General features: G+C 41.1%; 1 protein-coding gene across 4 annotated transcripts in view; it reads left to right on the top strand.

The window, feature by feature from the left end:
• kay (transcription factor kayak) overlaps positions 1–24,600 on the top strand; it is a 53,762-nt gene that overhangs the window by 23,520 nt on the left and 5,642 nt on the right. The window contains exon 1 of one of the 4 annotated variants that reach the window (XM_014350472.2): positions 18,047–18,573. The exons of the other annotated variants lie outside the window; for them this stretch is intronic. Coding sequence (XP_014205958.2) covers positions 18,505–18,573 — 69 coding nt within the window. The 5' untranslated portion in view covers positions 18,047–18,504. Of the gene's footprint in view, positions 1–18,046; positions 18,574–24,600 lie in introns of those variants that run through there. 4 annotated transcript variants of the gene reach the window in all.

Genomic DNA, 24,600 nt, shown 5'->3' with positions numbered 1-24,600 from the left:
TCCCTGGAGTGAGCTCGTGCCTCCGTGCGTGGAAAAACTCTCACCGTTTATCAGCCACCTTCTCGGTAATTGTCAAAATAATACTTTGACGTAACTCCAACATATCGGCAAGAGCTTATCCCCAAAATCCTATTTGTTATTTGTTTAATTTAAAATATCGCCTTTACGACTCGCTACATTACATATAGTACAAGGCTAAGCGTAAAAATATTTTAAAATTAAAAAAAGTTATTATTAGTTCCACACGTGCCATAGTATGTATGTATGTGTAGTATGTATGTTTTCTCTTGGTTTTTAAAATAATTTTAAACTCATTGATGATTAAAATTTATAAATGAGGCGAGTCGGTAAAGCAGAAACTACTGTTGACACACCGGATAAATACTCTTCTGCCAATTACGAGGTTTGTTGAGAGCGGGTCGTTGGTAAATTTTCTGATCATGACACGTATTATAACACTAAAAGATTTTCATTTAAAATAGTTACTGACCACCCGTTTGATGAACTTAGAAACAGAGAAAGCTGACTTGATCCAAGGGTGAGAAGTTTCACTTTTGCATTATAAAGTTGCGACGGTTATTGCTTTGTCTTCAAGATCTTTAGATAATTTTTAATCTCTTTTACGTGCGAAAGCTATAACGCTATGCACTATGTTGGTTTGATTTCTATATTTATGGCTTCCTAAACTTTAACGACCAACGCGTCATTTTCCAGACCAAGAACAATAGAGTTCGCCGTCCCAGAGACTCTATTTGAACCCATTCAAAGAAAAATTTTTATTGTAGCCCTCTCGTGAATATACAATATACCCAGACCCACTTTGAGCGCTTAAGCCAAGGTTGTCGGTGCACAAATCGAAATTCTCTTGCACTCCCCGATGGAGTGAACTGCAATATTACGTACATATTACCCATACGAATGCGGTTTTTTTCTTATCCTCGAGAAACCTGCATTAGTTACACTTATACGTGTATTCTACACGATTCTGCGATTTTCCAGTTTTTTTTTTTTTTTTTTTCCTCCTCTCGCAAATGTGCCAACTCCATAGGTACACACACGTACACGTGACTAATTGCCGCGCGTGCCTTATCAGCGCCTGCGAGCTCGCGGTTTCAGCAAACCGCCACGCGACCGACCGCCCGCTAAGAGCCTTTACAAGCCCGCGATTTCCGCGCACTGCAGCCGCGTCGAGGCAACAACGACGGCGGCTTCTTTGAATCGTTGCCGGTCTACCTACAAACTCTCTCGCCTCTTTTCGCCACCCCTCCTTATCGGCGGATAAGCGCTCGCGGCGCGTGGATTTTTTTTTTTTTTTTTTCGCTTGTTTGCTCCTTTTCGTCCCAAATGTACCGTTTGGGAGTTTTGATAAGCCCACACGTGTGCTCGGTAAGTAGGTGAAATATAATATACACACACCCTTGCAAACAACAATGCCGATTGAGCGCGTTTTGCAATTGTTGTTCTCTCGCGGAGAGTCGCGGTACTCTCGGATATTAAAACACGAATTTTTGTACAAAACACCCACGTATTAATGATAAAGTCAATTGGAAACAAAAAATGGCACTCAATACCGTGCCCATTTATTCACGAACAAATTCCGTTTGTCTCGCGAGTTACAGTTCGCATGTATATACCTATACCCGCCTGTTTTCATTATTCAAATTATCCTCGTTGCATATACATACACATAGCAACGTGTGCACAACGCGTGCACTTGGTATACGTACACACACGTTTCCGCATTTTTTTTTTTATTAACGCAAGGTGTGTGATCGCAGCTGCACACGTGCACTCGAGGTGTAATATTCTTCTGCCTTCGTGCACACACGCACGTTGAAAATGGATATTCCACTTTTATATTATTTCTCCGCACGCATGAAAGTTAATTGATCGATCATCGCTTCGCGCATTTGATGTACCAACCGATGTTTTAACGTAAAACACATCACTGCTTGAATTTATAATACTTCAACCCACCGGGATGAGATAAATTTTTCAATTTCATCATATCACACGATATATTATTATACCCATCTTTATAGTACAGAGTAAAACGAACGCGTGAAGATTTTGGATACCACTATTATATTACGTCCCCCGTCGCTCCGAGGAAAGAAGCTTGTGTATACACGTATAATAATCATATAGTGTGGATGCAGCGTGTACACCCAACCCTTGAGAAATTCGGTACTCAGTGAAACGACGGAGCGGTCGATGGCCCCCTCAGGCGTAACATTCAAAAGAATCATTTCTCGCCCCGAGATGTCATGACGGAGTGCCTTTCATTCATCCGAGTGAGCATCGAAACCGGGGGGGGGGGGAGAAAGACCGACCAAACGAACACTCAGGCGTGAAGAAAAAGTAAGTAGAGGGTGCGCATGGAGACATTATGTGCGTAGAAGCGCGATCGCGTGCCCGCATGTATATGTATACAGCCGTGTTGCTAAACATTGTCTTTTATACGTATGAATATGAAGATGGATGTCGGTGCATCCGAGCTTGATTCGAAAAATCACCGAATAATATCTCACGCTCGTGTGTGCTTCACTACGTTCACTCGGAGGCACCGCGTCCGTGTCCATTTTCTCTCTATATATTCATATGTGGGAACGCAGGGAGAGAAGAGCCAGCGCGGTTCTTCCGAATAATATTCGAGAGCAAAACAAGGGCGGAGGGGGTCGAGCGTACTCCGTTTTATTGCCGCTCTCGTGTGTGATTTTTATCGTCACCCGGGACCCCGTAGCACCCATGGAAGTACTCGCGTATGCGAGCGAATTTTAGTGCGGCTTTTTAGGCATCGCGTTGGAAATTTACGCCCCCGCGTTTCGCGGCGATGTTACGTCTCGTTTTCAAAATTATCACCCAATGCGCGTAGAGATCGAGGTTGAGTTACGCGTATGCGCATCCTTTTATACCGTAAAAAAAGAAAAGATGGACCAAATTAACCATCGGATTATCATTCAAAGGGCAGAATATGCACTTGGCTACTGGTGGACTTGCAATCTCCACGCATTACGAAGCTGCATATACAGTCAGCCTCGTAATATGCAGTCGATACATTATATGCGCAGCGTTACTTATTGGAAGTTTAAAAAAAAAAAGCAAAAGAAAAGCACACGCATACACATGTTTATTTGTAGGTATGTATGTGTGCGGTCAGCGTGCGACGGAAACGCCTTCGCGATCGCGTCACATCTCAGGAATTCTCCGGAGCCTCCCTGTACACAAGGACATAGAGAGAGAGAGAGAGTGAGAGCAGGTCAGGCCGCAGAAAGTGGGCCCGGGAGCGCTCTCACTCTCTGGCATTTTTTGTTCCATTTTTTTTTTTTTTTTTTTCTCCGTTTCTCCGTAACCTCCCACGTGAATAAACCCCTACCCCGTCTTTGATTTAGGATACTACACTTGGTGTCCTCTTCGCAGGAGGCAGCCGATGCGTTTCGATCGTCTTGGTTGCTACGCGTGGACAGCGACAGGTATTCTAAATTGCGTGCGGTTGCTTCACTTTTTTCCCCCATCTCTACACATCTTTCTGCGTGTGATGGCCATCGGTGTTTTTTGCATGTAGTTACTTATATACATGAGGGTTGAGATGCGTTTTAGGCACGATTTATTCTTCAAGTTTATATAAATTTAGCCTATCGATTAAGCATACACTTTATACGCTTATCCATATAGGTACAATGGATACATCGATCTGTAAACTGTAAAAATTTTCCACAAATCAGAATAGATTAGGATGACAACTTTGTTTCTGATTTGTCTGGCATAATGCGATTACGCCTAATTGCGCAATGGCTCGCTCGAAAGGCAAATATAGAGCGAAGATCCACGTGTTATTGTGTGAATCGTGATGTATCAGCTATTATATCAGAATCACATGTGTGTGTCGTGCTTATCAAGCATCACCAAAATTGTAAATCCCCCGCGAGGCCCGTTTTTTTCCGTGCAAGTGTAGGTATGGGTATGCTGACGCGCAACGCAGGCTACTACTTAGTTACGCATTCAATTCGGGAATTCCCCGATGCACGCGCTCCTTCACGGGGGCTCTCTCCCCCTGTCTCCTCTTCCCTGGAGATATGTACCTCTCTCTGGTCGATACATGTGTATAGTTACTTACGCACGTTCGTTCACCTCGACAACCTCCTCCTCGATTCCTTTGTCCCGATCGCGCTCGACCTCCTCTTTTTCCATCTCTCTTTGTGCGCCAAAAATGTGGTAACGGCGAAAATCCAATTAGCGCCAATGGAGGTTAATCGACTTTCTTTCCCCGTAGGTATACCTACTGTGTATTGTAAAAAATACTCTGCGTGCGCTTACACTGTTTTTTGTGCGTCATTAATATTTTATTTGGCATCGGAAGACTATTCAACTTTTCCGTTGTTGTTGCTGCTGTTATCTCGGGAAAGTACCGCAAGTGTCGACTTTGACAGTCTGTCGGATATTTCGATTAATTTCTTTTTTTTTTTTTTTTTCTGTCCCTCCTGGCAAACATGGGATTTTGTTTTCTCGAGTCTGCGGAAAATACGCGTCGCTCGATAAGCGATAACAACAAGGTAAACAATGCGAAATCAGGTCGACGGTTTCTTTTTTTTTTTTTCATTTCAAAATTATGTTTTTGCGATAAGTAGCAAAGTGGGATGCAATAAAAACTGCGTCAAAATTGAAATAAAATAAAAAATAATAAATAAAAATTACGCCCACACATATGATAGTATAGCTGGCGCCGGGGTTCGTGTTTTATCTCAGTCCGAGCGCGACGGCATCTCTCTTCTCTTTCCCTTCGCGCATCGTTTGACGCCACGCGCCGTCGGCTTAATTTTCGCACTTGCAGCTATAATGTCTCTTTCCCCGAGGCTCGTTTTATAATTGCAACATTAGATTTTTCTCTCGCTTTCATCGTATAATGTAACCTAATTACGTTTTATTTTGTGGTCCAGGGAAAGTTAACAGGGATTATTTCCGCGTAACATTTTTTTTTTTTTCCAATAGGTTAATCATACAGTAGGCATTTCATTATCATTGTTATTATATTCTTGTTTCAACACTTGGAATCCTGTTTTTCGAGTGATACTTTCCCACAGCTGGCATCTGTTTATAAATTGTGTAGCTGATATCAAGTGCAACTGTTACCAACTCCAGTACCTGCACTCACTACTTTTAATATTTAATGTTTCCTCGAAGCGTGACATCTTTTAAATTTAACTATACCTGTTACACACACTATCCTTTTGTTATCTCAATTGTCAATTGCCACTGATTTCTTGTGTAAAGTTCGGCCAATGCGAAATAATTTGTTTTCCTTGGAAAAAAAAAAAAAAAAAATGTATGACCTTCTCTTGTTCCTTTCGATATCAGAATAGTGTGCTTCATTGACATGACAAGTTTATTTTTTCAATAAAACCAGTAGTATCAAAGTATCGCTCAAGATCAAGATAAATCAATCGCAATCGACTGAATGAAAAAGTCGGACTGCGACAAAGAAACGAAAACAGGTAATATAAAGCGGTATAGCCTAGCAGATTCTGCGAATCAGTCAATGTCGCCTTGCATGCATCGATCGTCTCTCCGTGTCTCCCGACAATTATACTTGCCAATTCAAGATTAACGAGCCTGCATATATATATATATATATATATATATATATATATATATATATATATATATATATATATATATATACGCACACGCGGCAATCCGTACAAGAGAATGTCTCGCTGTTATACATATTGGTACCCACTTTTGCGGTAAAAATGAAAAACAAAAAAAAAATGTTTCGATACGCATGTACAATGACCCACCGTGGGACTTCGTAAGCACGTAATTGTCATTAAAATTGCACTCGCCCCTGAACATGAGATAAGAAGAGTAGTATTTACCGACGTCTCTCTCCCAATGGAGGCCCCGAGGGAGGACCGAGTTCAAAGACCGCGGCCGATGCGTGAAAATATTATCGCGGTGGTGAACCGCTCAAACCGAAAATCGAGTTCAACAGCCTCCCGACAATAACACACCTGTTTCGATCAATCGCTCGCGAGGTCCTCGTCACCGGCTCGGAAAACCATCGTCGGGTGCGCACCCGCTAAAAATACAATTTTCCTCCGCCCGACATATTTTTGGCCAAAGACGACAAATAGCCGTTAAGAAGAAAGCCGTCCATCCGTGGGCGTGTCCTCGAAGTGTATATATATATACGTTTTTTTTATGTGCCTTTGCGCCCGAAAAAGATGATAATGGTTTAAGCGGCACGTATATACGTGTACCTAATAACGGTGCGTGAGTTTTCTCTCAAAACAGAGGAACAATGGCTTTGTCGCTTTGGCTCAGCTTGGGTGTAGAGCTTTTGTGATCTTTGTGTGCGAACGAGTATTTTTTTTTTTTTTTTTTTTCATTTTTATCTCTCTTTCTTTCTGTTACTTTGCACTTGCGGTGCAACGACGGCAACAGCAGTCATTGTTTGTTAATTGCGGTGTATATCCTTCCTCGGGCGCGTACTGTACACTTGTCGTTTGAGCAACGCCGTGTCGCAAATTAATAAACTCTGCTCTTTATATTATTCTACCTCGAGCGTGCACTAAACTTAATATAATATATTCTGCACTCGGGTGTTGTTTTTGTCTTTCTTTGCTGAATTTGTATCGAATGGGCTTGATTTTCGGGCTGGAGTATAAGGATGTGGATTAAAAGCTCATCCTGGATTTTTGGTGGTGTATACATTTACTACACCCACTTGGTCCCGATGCGAGTTTATACCAGCGAGTGGAATTCTCTGCGCATCCGAACCGGAAACAGGGCAGTTTTCGAGCACTTGAGGAAAAAAAAAATAATAACTACGTCGCGCGTATTTTTAAAATCCAACTCCGTTGTCGCAAAAGATACAGTTCGTATCGCAATTTCGGAAAATTTATCATTATTCTCGCACACTGAGAGAAAAAAAAGTCATAAAAAAGCTGATATATGATTCCGTTGTCTAGAAACTTTTTATTGTTGTACACTTATTTTTTTATCGTACGTAAAGTGATTTTTTTACTTTTTTGAGCCAATAATGAGAATCAGATTGCCAAAAGTAAAAAGCCCCTAGACAGTGGACTCATACAGATAAACCGTAAAAATTACCATTCCAGACGGTAAATCGGATACAAGTTGACAAGAAAGGAAATAATTATTATTTTGAACAGTAAAGATTATTGTTTTTATAATAAAAATTATGGTTAGAACAGTTAATAAAATTTACTTTCTCGCATAGAAATTTAACTTTTACTTTTCGAACGATGATTTTAACTGGTAAAACAATAAATTTCTCTGTTAAAAATAATAATTTTTCCTTTTTTTACCTGCTTCCACTCGATTGACTATGTACGGAATGGTAATTTTTCTTGGAATTTCTCTATAATTTTTATTATTATTTTTTTGTCTCAGTACAGTAACTTGTTTTATAATCTATTTTCTCGGTGCACAAACGTGACTTATCGTGTCGTTTGAAATGCGTTTTGTTATTTATCCCTTACGATGGACCATCGGAGCTATGCAAGAAACATTTGAGTTGCTCAAATACCCCAAACTTTTTAAGCCCGGGTGTGCATATTTATACACGCTACCGTAACCGGCAAAGCTCATATTTATGTTAATCGTACAGGCACACGATAATTAAAAGTTTGTGAATACGCGAGGGGAGCAAACGAGGAATAAATTTCATCAGGGCTCCCGCATGGCGCGCTGCTTTTTACGTATATGTATATATTTATACAGCGTTGTTCTCTTCCTGCTGCGCTGTTACATGTATATACGTACTTAAAAACGCGAACTCTCTTGCCGGGGCCCCAGTAAAATTGAATTATGCGTAATAAAGATATTGTGTATGTATACGTAACCGTGTAATAAGCGCGTGCATGGCCGGGTGATATTGGACGGACGATAATTTTAATTGAATTTACGAGCCGCTTCGCGTATACGCTAATCTGCACAAAAGCCAGCGTGACGCAATATTATAATGTACACCGACGCGACGTCGATGTTGGTGTGGGTATGCCCCCTTCCTCCTGATTTTTGTGACATCGAGTTTTCTCGGAATATCATAACGTCACAGGTTTTTTTGATCGCGAGCGAAGGGAGGGGGCATCGCGGGCCCGTTTCCTTTCCTTTCCATCACGTATCTTATTTTTTTTCTCTCCACGTTTTTTGGAAAATCGGATGTATTCGGCGAGTTTTCAAATACGTCGATTGAGTCACATTGTGAAATATACTTTTGAGACAAAAAAAAAAAAATAAAAAAAAAATTAACGAGTTATTACATCAAATTGCGCGTCTTCGACAAAAATAAACACCAATCGAACGCGTATAAAGCGTCACGCGGAATTCCAAGTGATTGTAAAAACACTTGGTTCACGCGCGCAGACTCGATAGCCCCCATCGGTCATAAGAGGAACTTTTTCCAACGTTAACGAGTAATTTGTATAATTTATACACCCTCCCGGTTAATATACCGATAACGGTCGTTTGCGGCTACACACCCGAGCGCGATGTGTTACGACAAATATAATGTGCTCGAATGAAATTCTAAGTGAAAATGAAATCGCTGTAGTAGGTCACAAACAAACATGCATAAGTGTGTATATTTATTTCCATTATATGGCGCGGCGAGTTATTTACGGAGGCTTTTCTCATTCGCCGCAGTAGAAATAATTCAGTTTGGTCGGGCGAACGGCGTGCTCGAAATATTTATTCACAAAGTGCATTCCGCAGACCTCGTTTTTTTTTTTTTTTTTTTTTTTTGTGCTTCGTTTGAAATATATCCTGTGATTTGCCTTTTTTTTTTTTCATTAGCACAGACTTTCAAAGTTTCATCCTCGTGTTTGCTCCACGGACTCTCAGTTTTTTTATTCATCTCCCTCGGGTTTTTTTTTTTTTTTTTTTCCTCGTTCCACGCATAGCAAATAAAGCGCGTGATTCCCCGTTGAAATAATACAGGTTCGCGCAGGACTTCGTGCGATCCCGGGCATCTCCGGGTCGGCTCGGCTGACCGGCCATGTGGTGATAGCGGAACGATGACAGCACCACGTTGTACGCATATATATATATACACTTATCGCGAGGAAAGCAACAAAAAGTATATATATATATGCGTGCCGGAGGAGAGCTGCTTCTCGCGAGCGGCAGTAGCGCCAGCCAGTGAAGTAGCAGACCACTGTCAGTGTCACTTTGACTCGCGCAGAGTGCGGTTGGAACGACGCTTGCCGTCGCTCCGTGTCAGGGCAATTCGGAGCTTGTACACCACATATGAGCCCAGATTATATATATATATTTTTTCCTCTACGTCTGCCCCCGCTCCTGTTCTTCTTTTATTGTTTCGTTCTCTCGGCGCTCGAGCCTTTTTTTTTTTTTTTCGGAGTCGTGACAGTGTTGTCTCGGCCAGGAACGCCGCGTATAGTCTCGTAAAAATAGTGGGTGCGCGGGAGTTTCCAGTGTGCGTATGATTATACTCTTTTGGTAAACTCCTGGACGGTTTTTCTCCTGTGCGCCTCTTGTTGTCGGTCGCGAGAGACTTGCGGAGCAGCCGGAGCTTGCGTCGTGAGAATTTTCGGTGAGTACGGTATTTGGGGCTTTTTACTGGCCGGTTTCCTATATAAATACACATGCACGAATCGTAGGGATGTACATTGCAGGCAATCAATCGCATCAAATTGTTACCAAAGAAAAAAAAACGACACAAAGAAATCAATAAAATCAATTAAAAAAAAAGTTATTACTCATCGCGATTGATCTAATATTAGCCCAAGCGCGAGCGGATGGAATATGATAAGCTATCGGTCGAGCGAATCGCGTCGCGCGCGTGCCGATGCAAGCTTCCTGGAAATCGGTCTTCTCGCATTTGCTGCAGTATCTGCCGACGGCTTGTTAGAGAAGAGATAAAAATAAATGTAATCTCGGTATTTTTTTTTTATTTTTTTTTTTTAGTTTACATCTGTATATGTATATACACGTGTGCGGCACCGAGAGCTGCCAGACACTGTCTTGGAGATCCATTGTTAGAGTAATACGTATATGTGTTACATTATATATGTTAGCTGAAGGTCTCGATTGAACTGTGTCGCTCTGAGATATCAGAATAAATGTACCTGTGTGTGTGTATGTGGATCCGCTTGTTTTGAAAGAAGCTTGCACTGCCCATTGAAATTACCGACGCGTCCGGCGTCCGGACTTTTCCACTGGTATATATATATATATCACCCAAACGATGGCAGTTCACAATATGTATTTTATTACTGTATGCTTTGAGGCCACATTACATATATTAAATGCCCAACGCAAAATACACTTTACAATATAAATATGGTATTGAGGCACCGTTCAAAGAATATGCATCCGCTCTGAAAGCGAGACATGTATTGTTTGGACTAAAAATGATCATCAAATTGTGTTAACTGTTTATCCAGATAATGTTTATGTATAAATGATGTCGTATGGAAAAACGGGACGTGCCACACAGTGCATATAATTATTCAACGATATACTTGGTGCCCTGTTTTTGAAGAAAAGTTATAGGTGATGCCACTCGTGTACTCAGAAGCGAGTGACTTTGTTTTTTAGGTCGACGCTTCGTGATGGCCACTGGAGACTTTTTCGTTGTTTCTATTTCGGTATCTTCCTCATGGACCAATATTTTGGTTAAAAAGTACACAGTTTCTGAAACAATAACAAACAATATAGGCACGAAAATGGTACCCACGATACTTCGGGGGTCCTGCACTGGGTTGTCTCACTGTGTGCCCGTGTATATACTTATATAAAATTAGGGGTGGGGGGGATACACAGGGTTGAACGCGGTATTTTTTTTAGAAATATCCATCGCGAACGTCATCTCCGCGGATGGATTCCGAGTGGTATAGTCTCTCGCGTCGTCCTTGGTCGCTTGTGCGTATATGTGCACACCAGTCCTCAATTGCGGTTCTTTGTCGGGTATTTTTTTTTTTTTTTTTTTTTTTTTTTTTTTTTTTTTCTTCTATACAGCAGCCTCGCGCTCACTTGTATGCTACACAACACTGGCTTTTTGAAGAAATCTGCACGATTTCAGTCCGCGATTGCGTGAGTTTTATGGCGCGCACGCTTGTTTTAACTCTGGTTTTTTTTTTTTTTTTTTTTTTTCCTTTTTCATTTTCTCAACATTCACGGTGCATTTTTTTTCTCCGCGCAAATACTGCGCTACTTGGCGTCACGGCCGCACGTGATATAAATTAATTTGCACAAGTATATAATACGTAGATACATATATATATATATATATATATATATTTAGGCGCTCCGCTGCACGATGATAATACCCCGCAGGCTTCGATTGACACCTGTTGCCTATACTGATACATAAACCTATTTATATACTATTTTAGTACTCCATTTGAAATGGTGAAATCAAAATTGTATGAGGAATTTTTTCTTAATAATAGAGACAAAGACGATGAGGTAGTTGGTTCGGATGAAGAAAAAAAATGCGTATACAGAGTATATAGATACATGTTGTAACGATACACCCGAGCGGTGAGGTGGGGGGGGGTAAACCGGGCGGGTTTTTCAATTGAAACGTTAGCTCCGTTAGGACAAGTACATATACGTATAATGTATCCCGTATACACGGAGATAAGCGCACCTTGTTCCGTTTACACCTTCGACCGCCAATGCAATCTTCGGGAGACGCTGGCTGATAACAAAGCGCATGGAAACCGAAAAGTACTCTATTGATTGTTACACACGTACGTGACGTATATGCACGACGACTCGTTTCGTGGTGATCTTTTCTTTTTTTTTTTTTTTAACGCGCGTGTCCCACTTTTTTATACTTACCGAGGAACTTCCCTCAACTGGCCCCCGGTATAATTATATACTTATGCAGAGGGAGAGAGACTCATCCGGGGCACTTTTAGATTTTCAAGATAACAAAGTGAAACCTTTTCACAATCCCCAGAGAGCTGGTCAAAGTTGGAGTAACCACAGTACATACGTTGCTAAGTTGTACATTAAAAAAAAAAAAATTTTTTGTGCATGATTTATATTTTTTTGCTGTACGCGTGTGAGGATCCTACGAATAGCGAACTTGAAAGCAGCCAAAGCGGAATCTCGTACGAAAAGCCGCACGCTCAAATCCGTCGAAAAACTCGTTTTGCTCGTCCACTCGCTAAAGGAAAAAAAAAGATTTGTACGTGGGAAAAAAACAATCAACAAAACACAGCTGCAGCAGAAAGAACGGAAAAAGCTCGGAGTAGCTTCTTTGTCTCTCTAACCCCCCTTCTCTCGCCAAGGACTCTCGTCTCCTGTATCTCTAACGGAGGCGAAATTTGTTTTTTTCTCCATTTTTTATTCTTTTTCCGTATTCGGTGCGGTCGTGTATATCACACACCGCACTGTTATTGCGCGCTCATTAAAAAAAAAAAAAAAAAAAAAAAAAAAAACACCGATACTCGTACGTATACACGTACTACAAAAGCAATCGAGCCACCGAAGCTCCGCGCTTCTCTCGCTAATACACTCACACACGGGTACTTCAAGTCCGTGTACATTCCAGGTGCGATTTTGCCCGTGGATTGTACGTCGATGCCGAGATTATCTATCTAGCTCGCGCTGAGTTACACGCGCACACACACACAAAGAGTTACGAAGGCCGAGCTTCCCTTCGCGCTCGCGTTGTAGTGCATTCGTTTCTTTTCTTGCGTGCGATCATCTCCGAAGGACCGCGACAATTCTATTCTCGATCGATGATAATACTTACCTTCTCGTGCCACAATCTCTCGCAGCGTTTAGTTTCTTCTTCTCATCTCCAGCTGCTGTTGTTTTTGCTTTTCCACTTCTCCATTGGAATACTTTGCCCGTACAGTTTTGCCTCCTCATCTCGTCGCTTCGAGCTATTTTTTTTTTCTCTCTTTCTTTGCACGCTTCGAGATTTATTCACAAGGAAAGAGCGGGAGAGGGAAGGACGAGAAGAAGGCTTTTCTGCGAAGCGATATTTTCGTACGCCGCGTTTTTTTCTTTTTTTTTTCCCTTACTGTTGTTGTTATTTTTTATTTCGCTGCGTCCCGAGTTTTTTAGCGGCCTTTTCTCCGCAATATTATTTTCGAGATTACCGGCTAATGCATCGCGATCGGTGCTCTTTCGCCGAAAGGGAAAAAAAAAAGAGAGTCGACTCTCTTTTCCGGCATATACAATATCGAGCCGAGCGGGCTAGGGAGGGAAAAAAAAGGACTTTCTCTGCAACGCGCTTTACTTGCAATTAATTGTTAATTGTATATTTATTGTCATTGGCTGCGGGGACAAAGAGAGCGCGTTTACCTGTGTGCGCGAGAGCTGTTGCGTAAGGACCGTAAAATTACTGTGTCACGCGTTCAAACAGATTTATGAGCAAAACTTTCGTTTTCTCGGAGCGCCCGCACGCGGAGATAGTGCCCCATGATATTATATAGTGGAAGCTGCTCCTCGAGGATCGCCACAGGCTAAAGTGTGCTAATAATTGCACACGTGACGTAGGTACAGGTTTTATTTTCTCTCGATTTGCGTTGGAAAAATAAAAAAAAAATAAAAAATAAAAAATAAACGAAAAGCCGGGATTGCTTATCGGCACGAGAGGAGAAGAGCGGCGCGCAACCTTGACTGACCGAGCGTGTCGCTGCTACAGAATATATATACACGCTACATGTGTAATGCTGGTCGCGCGCTCGCTATTTTTTTTTTTTGTTTTTTTTTTTTTATCTCATCGCTCCGCTGATTCCGACCTGGTTTTTATTTTGCGCATTTCACCGATGCTCCTTCCCTCTCTTGTCTCTGGGTTTTGTCCCCTTTTATTTTAGCCGAGCGATTATCATGTACGTGCGAGATACGTATGCTGTTGTTGCGCAATTGAACTCCAACGTAGATTTTTCCGTGCAGCGAATTTTTTTGAATAATTTTTTTCAATACTACCGTTAGTTTTTTGTGGAAGAAAAACGTTTCAGCAACTCGGAATCTCGTGTGCTTTTTTTTTCCTTCCGCCGCGCCGAGTATACGTGATTTTAAGAGAAACAATTTTCTTTCGCCTCGAAACCCGAGCACATTACCTCTCTAAATCGAATATTTCAGCGGGACGGAAATTCTTTCCCTACGCGAGTTCTCGGGATCAACCGGTTATTAATTCACCGGCAACGAGAGAAAAGAAAAATTAATCGCTAACCGATCACGTGACGCCCCTTGACTCTTTGTTCGGGCGCATCCGTCGGTAAACATATATATACACACATGCCCGCCTTTGGCACGCGGTTTCCAGTCGTAGGCGGTTAAGGTCATCGCTCGAATTATAATATGTGTATTCGTGAAGGATGCGTCGCGTGTATATCGTGGAGTGGCTCCTTTGTCAACGGGGATCCTTTTTTTTTTCCTTTCTTTTCAGACAGGGGGGGGATCAAACGAGCGCAAGGGAGGCGAGCGAACAAAAAAACATAAATATACCTACCTTTTTTTTTCGGTGTCGGAGGAGTTATAAGCTGTTCTTCGGCGATAGGATCGGCAGACGCGTTGCGGGGGAAATGAACTTCACCTCCACCTCGAGCCCCATACCCTCTTGATTTCAATGGGGTGCATTGTTGTACACGAAAACCCCAAAGATGATTTATCTGGTTCTCTCTGCCGGTGATGGATATTGGAAGACTGTGCACCGTTTCGACGCGCGTGCGAGTATGAATTTTGTTTAACACCGCAATGGTCAATGTTTACAAGCGACATTCTCGAGTTAATCAATCGCCGAAGGCGAATGGTGCAATATTTTCATTTCCAACCCTCGAGGAATAGCGTTTTCCAAAGCACGTACGGTATAGGTACTCCAGTTGTGCCTCCAAGAGACGAGCGTGTTTGATGTTTGGGAATTCCTCGATGCGGTCGTGGTGGTGTTGAAAAAAAAGGTGCGCACGCGCTCTGAGCTTGTAATCGAATATCTCGCACCTCCACGATCCAGATAAGGAAAAGGTGACACGTTTTTTTTTTTCCTTCAAAATTTGGCCTCGTTTGGGCATAAAAATTTCTCCACTTTCGATTCGTCGCATCCAGGAAATGTCGAGTGCGCTCGATAAAATTACACGCGTTTCGAGACATTCAAGCATCGAGAGTTGGAAAGAAAAAGAGTAAGAGAATAAGCGCATGATGTATGGACGGAGCGATACGCACGTATCTGCACTCGGAAGGAGTTATCATCGGCTCGATGATGTACGCCGGCTGGACAGTTTCAAAACATTTTTTTTTTTTTTTTTTTTTTTTTCGACGCGGTCTCTACACATATTTAGCTTTCATAAAATCAGTGCATTCTCGTTTACTCGAAAATCTATGTGCACCATAATCTATTAAACAAAGCGCACCCCAGTGTAATAAAAAAAAAAAAAAAAAAAAAAAAGGGGTGAAAGTCGATTATTGTACAATGTGTAGGTACATTGCCAAAGGGTTGTATATCAGTTTTGTAACTTTCAACGCAACACGTATAGGCAAATGTCTCGATTTCCTTCGATACTATTATGCCAAAGCCACTTAATTCATCATCGAGCCTCGGCGCAATAATTATACAATCCAAACGTGGTATTTGCACGACGTTTGCGTTTCCTGTATCACACACCCGTTCAACGAGCAAACACGGGAGGTTATTACAACGTGTACTTAGCGCTTTCGAGGATTGTCGAAGAAGACGGCAAATGGGCCGGATACTCGGGCGTGCACGTAATATTGTTCACTCGCCGTCACGGGAATATATATATATATATATATATATATATATATATATATATATATACACATGTTCTGGCGTACATCCAAGTTATGCTTCGCAAAGTGTATACATGTATATAAAATTCGGAGAGGCGTTTCCAAGCGCGTAAAATAGGCAGGTGTGTCGTCAATCATTGCTCTCATCGATTCCGAAATATATCATGGCCAGGAGTCGTAAGTAGCGATCAATCGCAATACATTTTGTGCTTTACGTTTGATAAAACTGCATAAGATGCAAAACAGGGTTCGTTCGTTTCGTGCGCAAGTACCACCCGTACACTTGAGTTTTCCGTCCCAGCGCACACATATTCGAGCGCACAGAAACGCGTTTGGTCGAGAGGAGACTTGGCAGGAGAGGACAGGAAAGCCGTAAAATTATAAACTCCTTCATCCTTCTTTTGTCCTCGATACTTACCACGGGATACAGAGGATTTTGTACATACACAATACATGGGTATATACCCCCTACACTCGGACCCGCCGACCGTATAATTATTTGTACATATATATATATACACACAAGAGGGACGCATAACTCACTCGCGTCCACAATTCCCTACTTGTTCTCCATTTGAGCTCCTCGGCGAGGGTCCACCTCTAAATATATTACAAGTATAGGTACCTACATATATATTTATAAACACGAGACACGTGTGTAACACGACGACGCGCCCGCACGCATATACAATATACAAAGAGGAGCCATAAAACCGAAAATCTCTGGTGCGTCCTAAAAAGCCTGAGCAGATTATTGTTGCCCGTGTTGTGAGGAATCTCGAGTTTTATATGTATATATACCTATACAATACCTATTTATTTACATGCCAAGTCGAGCGAAGGCTCGACGAAAGAGCGTGTCTCGATAAGAAAATCACACGTAAGTAGGTACCTGCACGCAGAGGGATTTTAAGCCTTGTCGTCGGGTCAAAAAGATAAATGAAGTTTTGGAAAAATGGGAGGATACCTTTTTTCAAAGTAGGTACACCTACAGCAGGGGTGACAGGTACAAATGCGCACAATATGCACTCGCTTGGCTTTTCTCGAGTCGGCCGTGGCCTGTGTGTATCATACGCACGTTTGTCTGCGCGATCACTCGAGCAGATTAAACAATTACCAATGCTATATACTTAAGTATAATATAGGTAATATTGTCGCACAGCGGTGGTGGTGGGCCCTATAACATGAATTGTGACTTTCTATATAAATGTGTACCCTACAGCGCGTCAACAGACCCGTCCATTAGTACATATTTGTATATAGCTCGAACCGAAGACAACCTCTGCGGATTATTATTACACAGCCCCTTACAACTTTTATTGTATGATATATAGTACCTGTATATTTATATACACGTGCACAAAGCCCTTTTCTCTTAATGCCAAAGTCATAACGTTACAGAGACCGAATTACTTAGTGTGTGTGTGTGTGTGTGTGTGTGTGTGTGTGTGTGTGTGTGTGTGTGTATGCATGGAGAAGCGGAAATGCGCGTATATTATCTGTTTCGGCATTGACGCGCTATGGTTGGCTATCGATTGTCCTCGTGCGTTTCTGCGTTGTTCTTCCCGACTACCGGATATGGTGGACCACTCGAGGGAGTTGTTCGTCCATAAACTAGAACATTTCGCCGTCGGTCCCCGATATAGTTTGGCACGCAGTCGTCGGGAGATTAGTCGCTCGAGAAACGGACGAACGATGTAGTTTTTATATTTATTACCGCAAACTTACGGCCTCGTTTCCCCCGACGCAGTTTCCGGGCTCTGTGAATTCCACTTGCGTCGCCATGTACACATTGCCGTACAGGTACGTAGAACGGAGGTCAGGGCCGTCATATGGTGGGCCTCGGTGAACTTTGACAATGGTTGGCGAGCTTGCATCCGTGGGGCTTTCGATGATGGAAACTTGCTTTTTGCAGCTTTTTGGCTATCGATTTTTCTATATATATATATATATATATGGAAAGAAAAGAAAACCGGCAGGTCGTTAATCATCTCCCGGGGAGTGGGGAAAAAAAGGGGTGCATTGAGAATAGTACAGTCGTACGCATGAGAGCACGTGAACGGAACAATGAAAATGTTGTTTCTCGTATACCGGAGCAGCGAGGCTTTGCTGCGTTGTAGGTGATGGCGCTCTCTCTTGGCGAAAATTCGCGCGTCTCGGTTATTTCGGTATACGGGCGCGTGGAAGAGGGTGAGTATCTCCTATGTACGCCGAAGACAGGGAAAAGAGGAGTAGGCGTCGCGACGCGATTCTCCGCTGCCGCGGATCGTGCCAGTTGAGAGGAGGCGTCTAAAGGGGACGCCACGCGAGACGACGACGACGACGACGCCTAGGCGCCGACTACGACTGCGTTTTATAATTATTATTATTATTATAATCACAAACGAAAGAATTAACAACGACGACTACGATTTTTATATATCCTACCTATAAAATTTTTATTACGAGCAAGGATACATACGTACATACCTTTTCGCTCCTGTTGACGAAACTAATTTGCCAATCCCTGAATTCGTGAACTATTTTTTTGCAATTCCCGCACGACTAACCCTTCTTTTTTTGTTTTACTGTTCGAAATTTCGGGAAAATCCGCGCGAACAATAAAAAAAAAAAAGGTATATGTACTGTATGTACAACGAACAAGTTAATTCCTCTTCTTGACTCAATCGAACGACACGAAAGATAAACCGATAAGCGATTTGTTTTTCGTATACGAAATCGAAATAATAATACGATACTAATAAAAAAATGGCCACCACTACTCTGGACTCGATCGACATTGCGAGCGTTCTCGCACAGGAACTGCTCATTCAGCAGGTAATTGAAAAAAAAAAAGTGTGTGTGTATACGTGTGTCAGTTTTTTAATACATACGGATTCAGCCAATCGTCCTCTCCCGTCATAGTAAAATGATACCCCAAATTTTTGTCACGATCAGTAATAGCAACATTCGCTTCTGCTTAACATCATTTCTAGTATTAATTTCGACAAGCTAAATAAATTCTAAAGAATAATTTGGCGACGCTCGATTGAGGTAACATTTCCTCGTACCTACTAACAGATTCCCTGTAAGTCCAATGATTCAATCATTGAAAATAGAAGTCGCGACTTACCGAGTCCAAATTACTCGTGCAATCTAATTAGTCCAATAAGTATATGATAAAAAAAAAAATTGTGTATTACTTGAGCCAATCGTTGGTGATTGTAAATATATAATAGTGAAAGAAGAACCGCGACCGAGTGTTGACCGATTTAATTTTCAAGTTCGAGAGCGCACGGAAGCTCGGCAGCTGTTTACGTGTTTCGGAGCGACTCTTTTCTTTTTCTGTTCATCCGAAAGAGCCGTATCCAGCGTTATTATTTTTCTCGTTGCGCAATACTGTGCAAGATGAAATTAATAAAGTCGCGCTTGCAGCCTGGCTTCCCGGTTTCCAATTTTTTGGCTGGCGCGCATATTTTTCACATAATATACGCTATATTTATATTATATACGTATGCATATATAGACCATTAGAAAATACGTATTTATGTCGAGCACGAAAATTCATCGGCACGACATTGGAGATTGTCCTTATTGTACTGTTAAGTCATTAACATGCACACGTAAGCAAAAAGCCTATACCTTTGTACTTACCCAAGCGACTTTCCTTCAAAATCAGCGCTCTGACTTTATCGTACCGAGGAAAAATAGTAAACAGACTTACAAAACAATCGCGCGGTGAAATATTTTTTCCAATGTCGCCTTTGTTTTCTCTCCTTCCGTTGATATACACGTACCGAGGGTTTTCCATTTCTATGGGAGCTGCAGTAAAGCACCCAAGTAATGAGCAAAAAACTCCCCCTCTCGTGAATATTGGCGGCTAACTTGGAGAGTCCGCGTTTCGCAAGCCGCGATACTTACTGCCCCTTTGTCTCTCTGCGACGACGCGAATTTACGTGGTACAAGCAAGAGCATAATAATTGAGTAGCGGGCAGATTAGACCGAGAGTGCGGGTGTTTATTTATAGATCGGCAAATAAAATGCAGCCACTTGCTTGCATTTACATCCATACTATGCTACACGCTCTTCCTTCCTCGTTTTGATTTTACGTTGTTTCTGTCGCTGTAGAAAAAAAAAATAATAATAAAAAAATATTAAGAAATAAAAGTGCTGGTTTTCATTCACTTGCGGACAAAAAGCTTATTCCATTTGGCTGTTGTTTCGCACGTAAATTTAGGCCAATTATTTCTTGTAGCTATAATCGAAGAGTAACGATTCGAAAACTCTGTCTCGTAAATCTTGTACACCAATACGAATACTCAGAGTGCATTATGTCGAGGCAATTAATAATTTTTTTAATTAAATAAGATTCAAGAGTATCGCCAATTATCTCATTTTTTCCTCACCACTTTTTGACACTTACCACTCTCTTTGTTTCTTTTTTTTTTTTTTTTTCTTCCTTGCATTTGGTGCGACGTGTTCTCTATATCCATCTGTTCACGTCGGTTTTACTTTATTTGTTTCACTTTTTCACTTCGTCTTTACGACCTTCTTGGGGCTCACCCGTGTCATACACACAAGTTGAACGAAATAGAGTATAGACGAAGCTCGTGTGCTGGAGAAAAGAGGCATACAAAAAGTGTATCTCTGGGAGAAGGAGTTTGAGGAGAAAAAAACAAAATAAGCGCCAACCGCTCGAACATCACATATGTGTGATGTAGCGACCCTTCCATGGAGTTTATTTTGGGGAAATTAGAGGGGAGCAAAGAGGATTTATGGGATACAGATCCATGTTACTATTATACTTTTTTTTACTCCTTCTATTGATTTTGCTCTTTTGTGACGTTCCATAAAATAAGTTCGTTGAATAAAAATCCATGCTAAAAATGGAAAAATTGCGTGGTTATTGTTTTGTTTTCGAGAAAAGAATGAATAAAAAAAAAATCTATTCGTAAAAATTCTGTAAAGTTTTGAAGTGGCTGAATCTTTCTTTGGTTCCATCAAGGGGAGTGCCAAGCTTGTGTCTAAAAAAGGAGAAAAATAAGGAGTGCTTTCTTAAGGACAAAAGGAGAACAGAAAGAGCAGTAACTCTGCTGAAAAGAGAAAATAAGTTACAAGCTACAACTTATTATACTTAAAAGAGGAACTTCACAAAAAATGTTTGATTATAAGTTGATTTATCAGTAAAATAAAATTTTATCAGTAACATATGTATATAACTAGCCTCAATTTGTAGTACAGATTTTTTTTCTCCTTTTTTAGACACAAGCTTGGCACTCCCCTTGTTGGAACCAAAGAAAGAGTCAGCCACTTCAAAACTTTACAGAATTTTTACGAATAGACTTTTTTTTTCAAGATTATCTCGCACTGTGAAGTAGCAAGCCCCGGTGACATAAAATAAAAATTCAGCACAGTTTGGACTACTAATTCAAATATACAAGATAAACTTCAAATCCAGTTGACTCCAGCCTCAAATCTGCCAGACCTTGATTATTGAATACAGCTATTGAGCAAAGATCCAAAAAAATAAATCTAAAAACGTATAATACTTACAGGCGTATTCATAATTTACACCTCAGAATGTTTTCTTAATAGCCATCGATTCTTTATAGCCCTGAGTATAGGTAAATTCGAAGTTTGTATTATAGACTTGTAAACTTCTAAATTGGTTGTCTTATATTTCAAATTTGGAGACGTGACACGTCAAATCTTATTTGTTTTCTGTATTAAAATTTCATTGAAAGCACTTTCTTTGGAGTTTTGCGTAATTTACACTCTCGCAAACAATGCAGCTAGATAATATTTAAGCCTTAAGTTTTTATATCGTCAAATAAGTGTTGTATATAAAGTTTAAAGATTCAAGAAAAAAGTAATAAGAAAAACAACATCTCCGTCCCACGGGTGAATCTAAAAAAAACTTTTTTGGAGACTCTGGAGCAAAGTTTTTTTTATGGAATTCTTTATAAGCACCTCATACTTACAAGGCATTCCTCTTAATTTCTCTTTCTCCCGTTTTTTTGCCTTCTCGAGTGACAAAACACGCTCTCTCATCTGTACGTGTTTATACAGTCCGTACCCATTTACGCAGCATCAGAATTACGGACTTTTTTTTTTTTTATAAGAAAAGTCGCACAAGTGTCATTATTCTTTAATTACGTAAAGTAGAAAGAGGCATATAAATCGCTAAATAAAGTTAGATAAGCTCAGGCGTCACGTGCGACGCAAAGGTACACGTAACTATACGTTGTACAACGTATATACACATGTGGTGATCAAACAAGCCCCGAGGTGGTGATTATAACTAGTATATACCCTATACATGTATAGTAACGCTATATAGCTCGCAATATATATCGGGAGCAAGGTGAACGGCCAACCATTACGCGAACAGCTGATCCTCCGGTGACTTTCAATTTTCCCCGCTTATGGGACAAACGGTTCGTCCCGTTGTCAACGCGGACCTTGGATTAATTATTATGCTTTTCTTTTTTTTTTTTTCTTTCTTCCACGCGATCGATCGAAAAATCGGTACGCAGCAGCCGCGCGCGTGTCGCTGGAGTTTCAATTCAACTCCATCGCGTAATAAGTTTACGCGCGGAAAGAAGCTCGCGTAATCTTCCACATGTCATGTGCGCGTGTATCTCTCTCCGTGTGTTACCGTACTGCGGAGGGAGAGATTTCAGTGCACGGAGTTGCTGGGGGAGGGAGAAATCGGCGCAATTGCGATTTATTTACGCCGCGTGCGGCTGTCGATATTGACCATCACTATATTTACACACGAGCGTGTTATATGTTGCAAGTATATATTTATACGTACAGGCATGTGCTCTCGGTAAGTATAATTAATGTACTATCGCGCCAAGAGGGGAATGTAATTATGTTTTGAAGTTGCGCGATACTTGCGATGCGAGGCGCACATTGTTTGAGGGTCTCCGTGGACTTGGACAGTGTTTTGATTGAATTTATGTAGTATGTTTACAACGTTCTCTCGCTAAAAATTCTCGAGTTTTTTATGAACCAAAAAGTTTGGTCAACTCATCTCTATAACAAGTATATATGTATATACCATTACAGCTACAACTCGCCAATAAACTAATATAGTAGTTGTCGAAAGGTTTGTTGAACCAAGTAAGTGATCATCATGTCGTTTTTTAGCATCGCTCGTATAATTAAAACTTTGGGTGTTTCATTAAAAATCCATTTGTGCCAATCGCTCGAATAAAAAATAAAGAAAAAGCATATTTTGTGTGTACTTGCAGCTCAAGGACCGGAAATATAAATACATCGCGTCGAAACGTGCCGCGAGAGATTAGGTGTTGGTACAGCTGGTACGTACTTTATACGTGCGTTAATTTATTTATGAGGAGCCGCAAAATGAGTTTTTCATCGAGAGAGAGGAGAGAAGTTTCATGTACTCTTGTGACATTTTCGATGGGAGTGGCACAAATATATGTCGGGGTATCGTGTATGATATTACTTAGACACGCTGTGACGTTATCGCATCGGAGACAAAATTCCTCTTTATCGATGATTTAAACGTCGATACGTCCACTCCCGTACAATAAAACGCGATAATGACCTATCGTTGTATCCGTTATCAACTGCTCGATTCTGATGTTATTTTTTTTTTTTCCTCGAAAACATGTTTTTTTAGTGGTTTAATTTTTTTTTTCTCCATCGCAAATTAAGTTGTTAAAAATCCATTAATCGAACTAATGTATCCAAGAAAAGCGATTAAGACCCAAAAACCGAAGCTATATATATGTAAAGACATTCGATCGAGAGAAAAACCATTAGATCACAGTTGCACTTTGAGTCTACAAGTATGTAAGCTTGAAACAGCGATCCAGCTCAAATTCAAGATAAACACGCACAGCAAGCTGTACCTATACATTTACTTACAAAACATACTCGCTGTTGAGTGTAATAAGTCTTTCGTGCGTGCGTGAGCGCGGTGTATATATGCCTACCGGCAATTTCCGCGTGTGCGCCAGCAGCGAGAAAAAAAAAACAAAAAAAAAAACGGAAAAATATATAAAGAACGCGTGGGTGCGCGGAGCTTGTATTATAGGATCGGCCATCGCCGTGCGGGCCATAGCGTATACACACGAGTGTAATTTTAGCGATGACACTTGCCCCCGCGGCACGTATATACTTATGTATGCGCGACGTCACCGAAAGAATCCGTGTATCGTATATCCATAATCCCATCTCTTACTTGATTTTTTTAGTTTTTTTATCCGTTGGGTGAAACAGATACGTATACATACCTGATGTTTAGCTGTTCTCGATCTCCGATCTGTCAGACAGGCGATCGGTACATACACTTATACCTATACACTTTTGTTGACCGGTCATTCTTCGGCTCTTACCAAGTACTCTATTTTAGTTTGTTTTGTCGGATGTAAGTATAGCGTGAGAGCGAGTTCATCAACACGCCTGTCTTGAAATTGACCTCTTTTCCCTTCCGACAGTATATATAGCTCATCCCGATCATTTGATTAAATTCTTCGCCCATATACTTACTATATAGTGTTCGTTGGTGACAAGTGTTACCTATATATTTTACTAATATGTTTGGAATCACGAAAAAAGAAGAAAAAAAAAAGAATCCATCGCCCGATCTTCCAGTTAAAGTCCAACGGAATAAGTATATCACGCTTTATTTTCAAAGCAGAGTCCACGTTTTGTTTTCCTCCTCTCACTTTTTCCTCGAGTGTAAATTGAGGGACGCATGTATATGTATATAAATTAGCTCAGAGATTTGCACTTTGCTTTTGGAGGGAAATCGCTTGTAACCATTTATAAATGTATATATATGTACACTCCGCGTATAATTTTCTCCCGCAGCTCTTCGGCGCGACC

Source organism: Copidosoma floridanum, unplaced genomic scaffold (assembly GCF_036245765.1).
Source record: "Copidosoma floridanum isolate Cflo_tuat_1 unplaced genomic scaffold, Cflo_Japanese_pri ptg000013l, whole genome shotgun sequence".
NCBI lineage: Eukaryota > Metazoa > Arthropoda > Insecta > Hymenoptera > Encyrtidae > Copidosoma > Copidosoma floridanum.
This window is presented reverse-complemented; position numbering and strand designations above follow the sequence as displayed.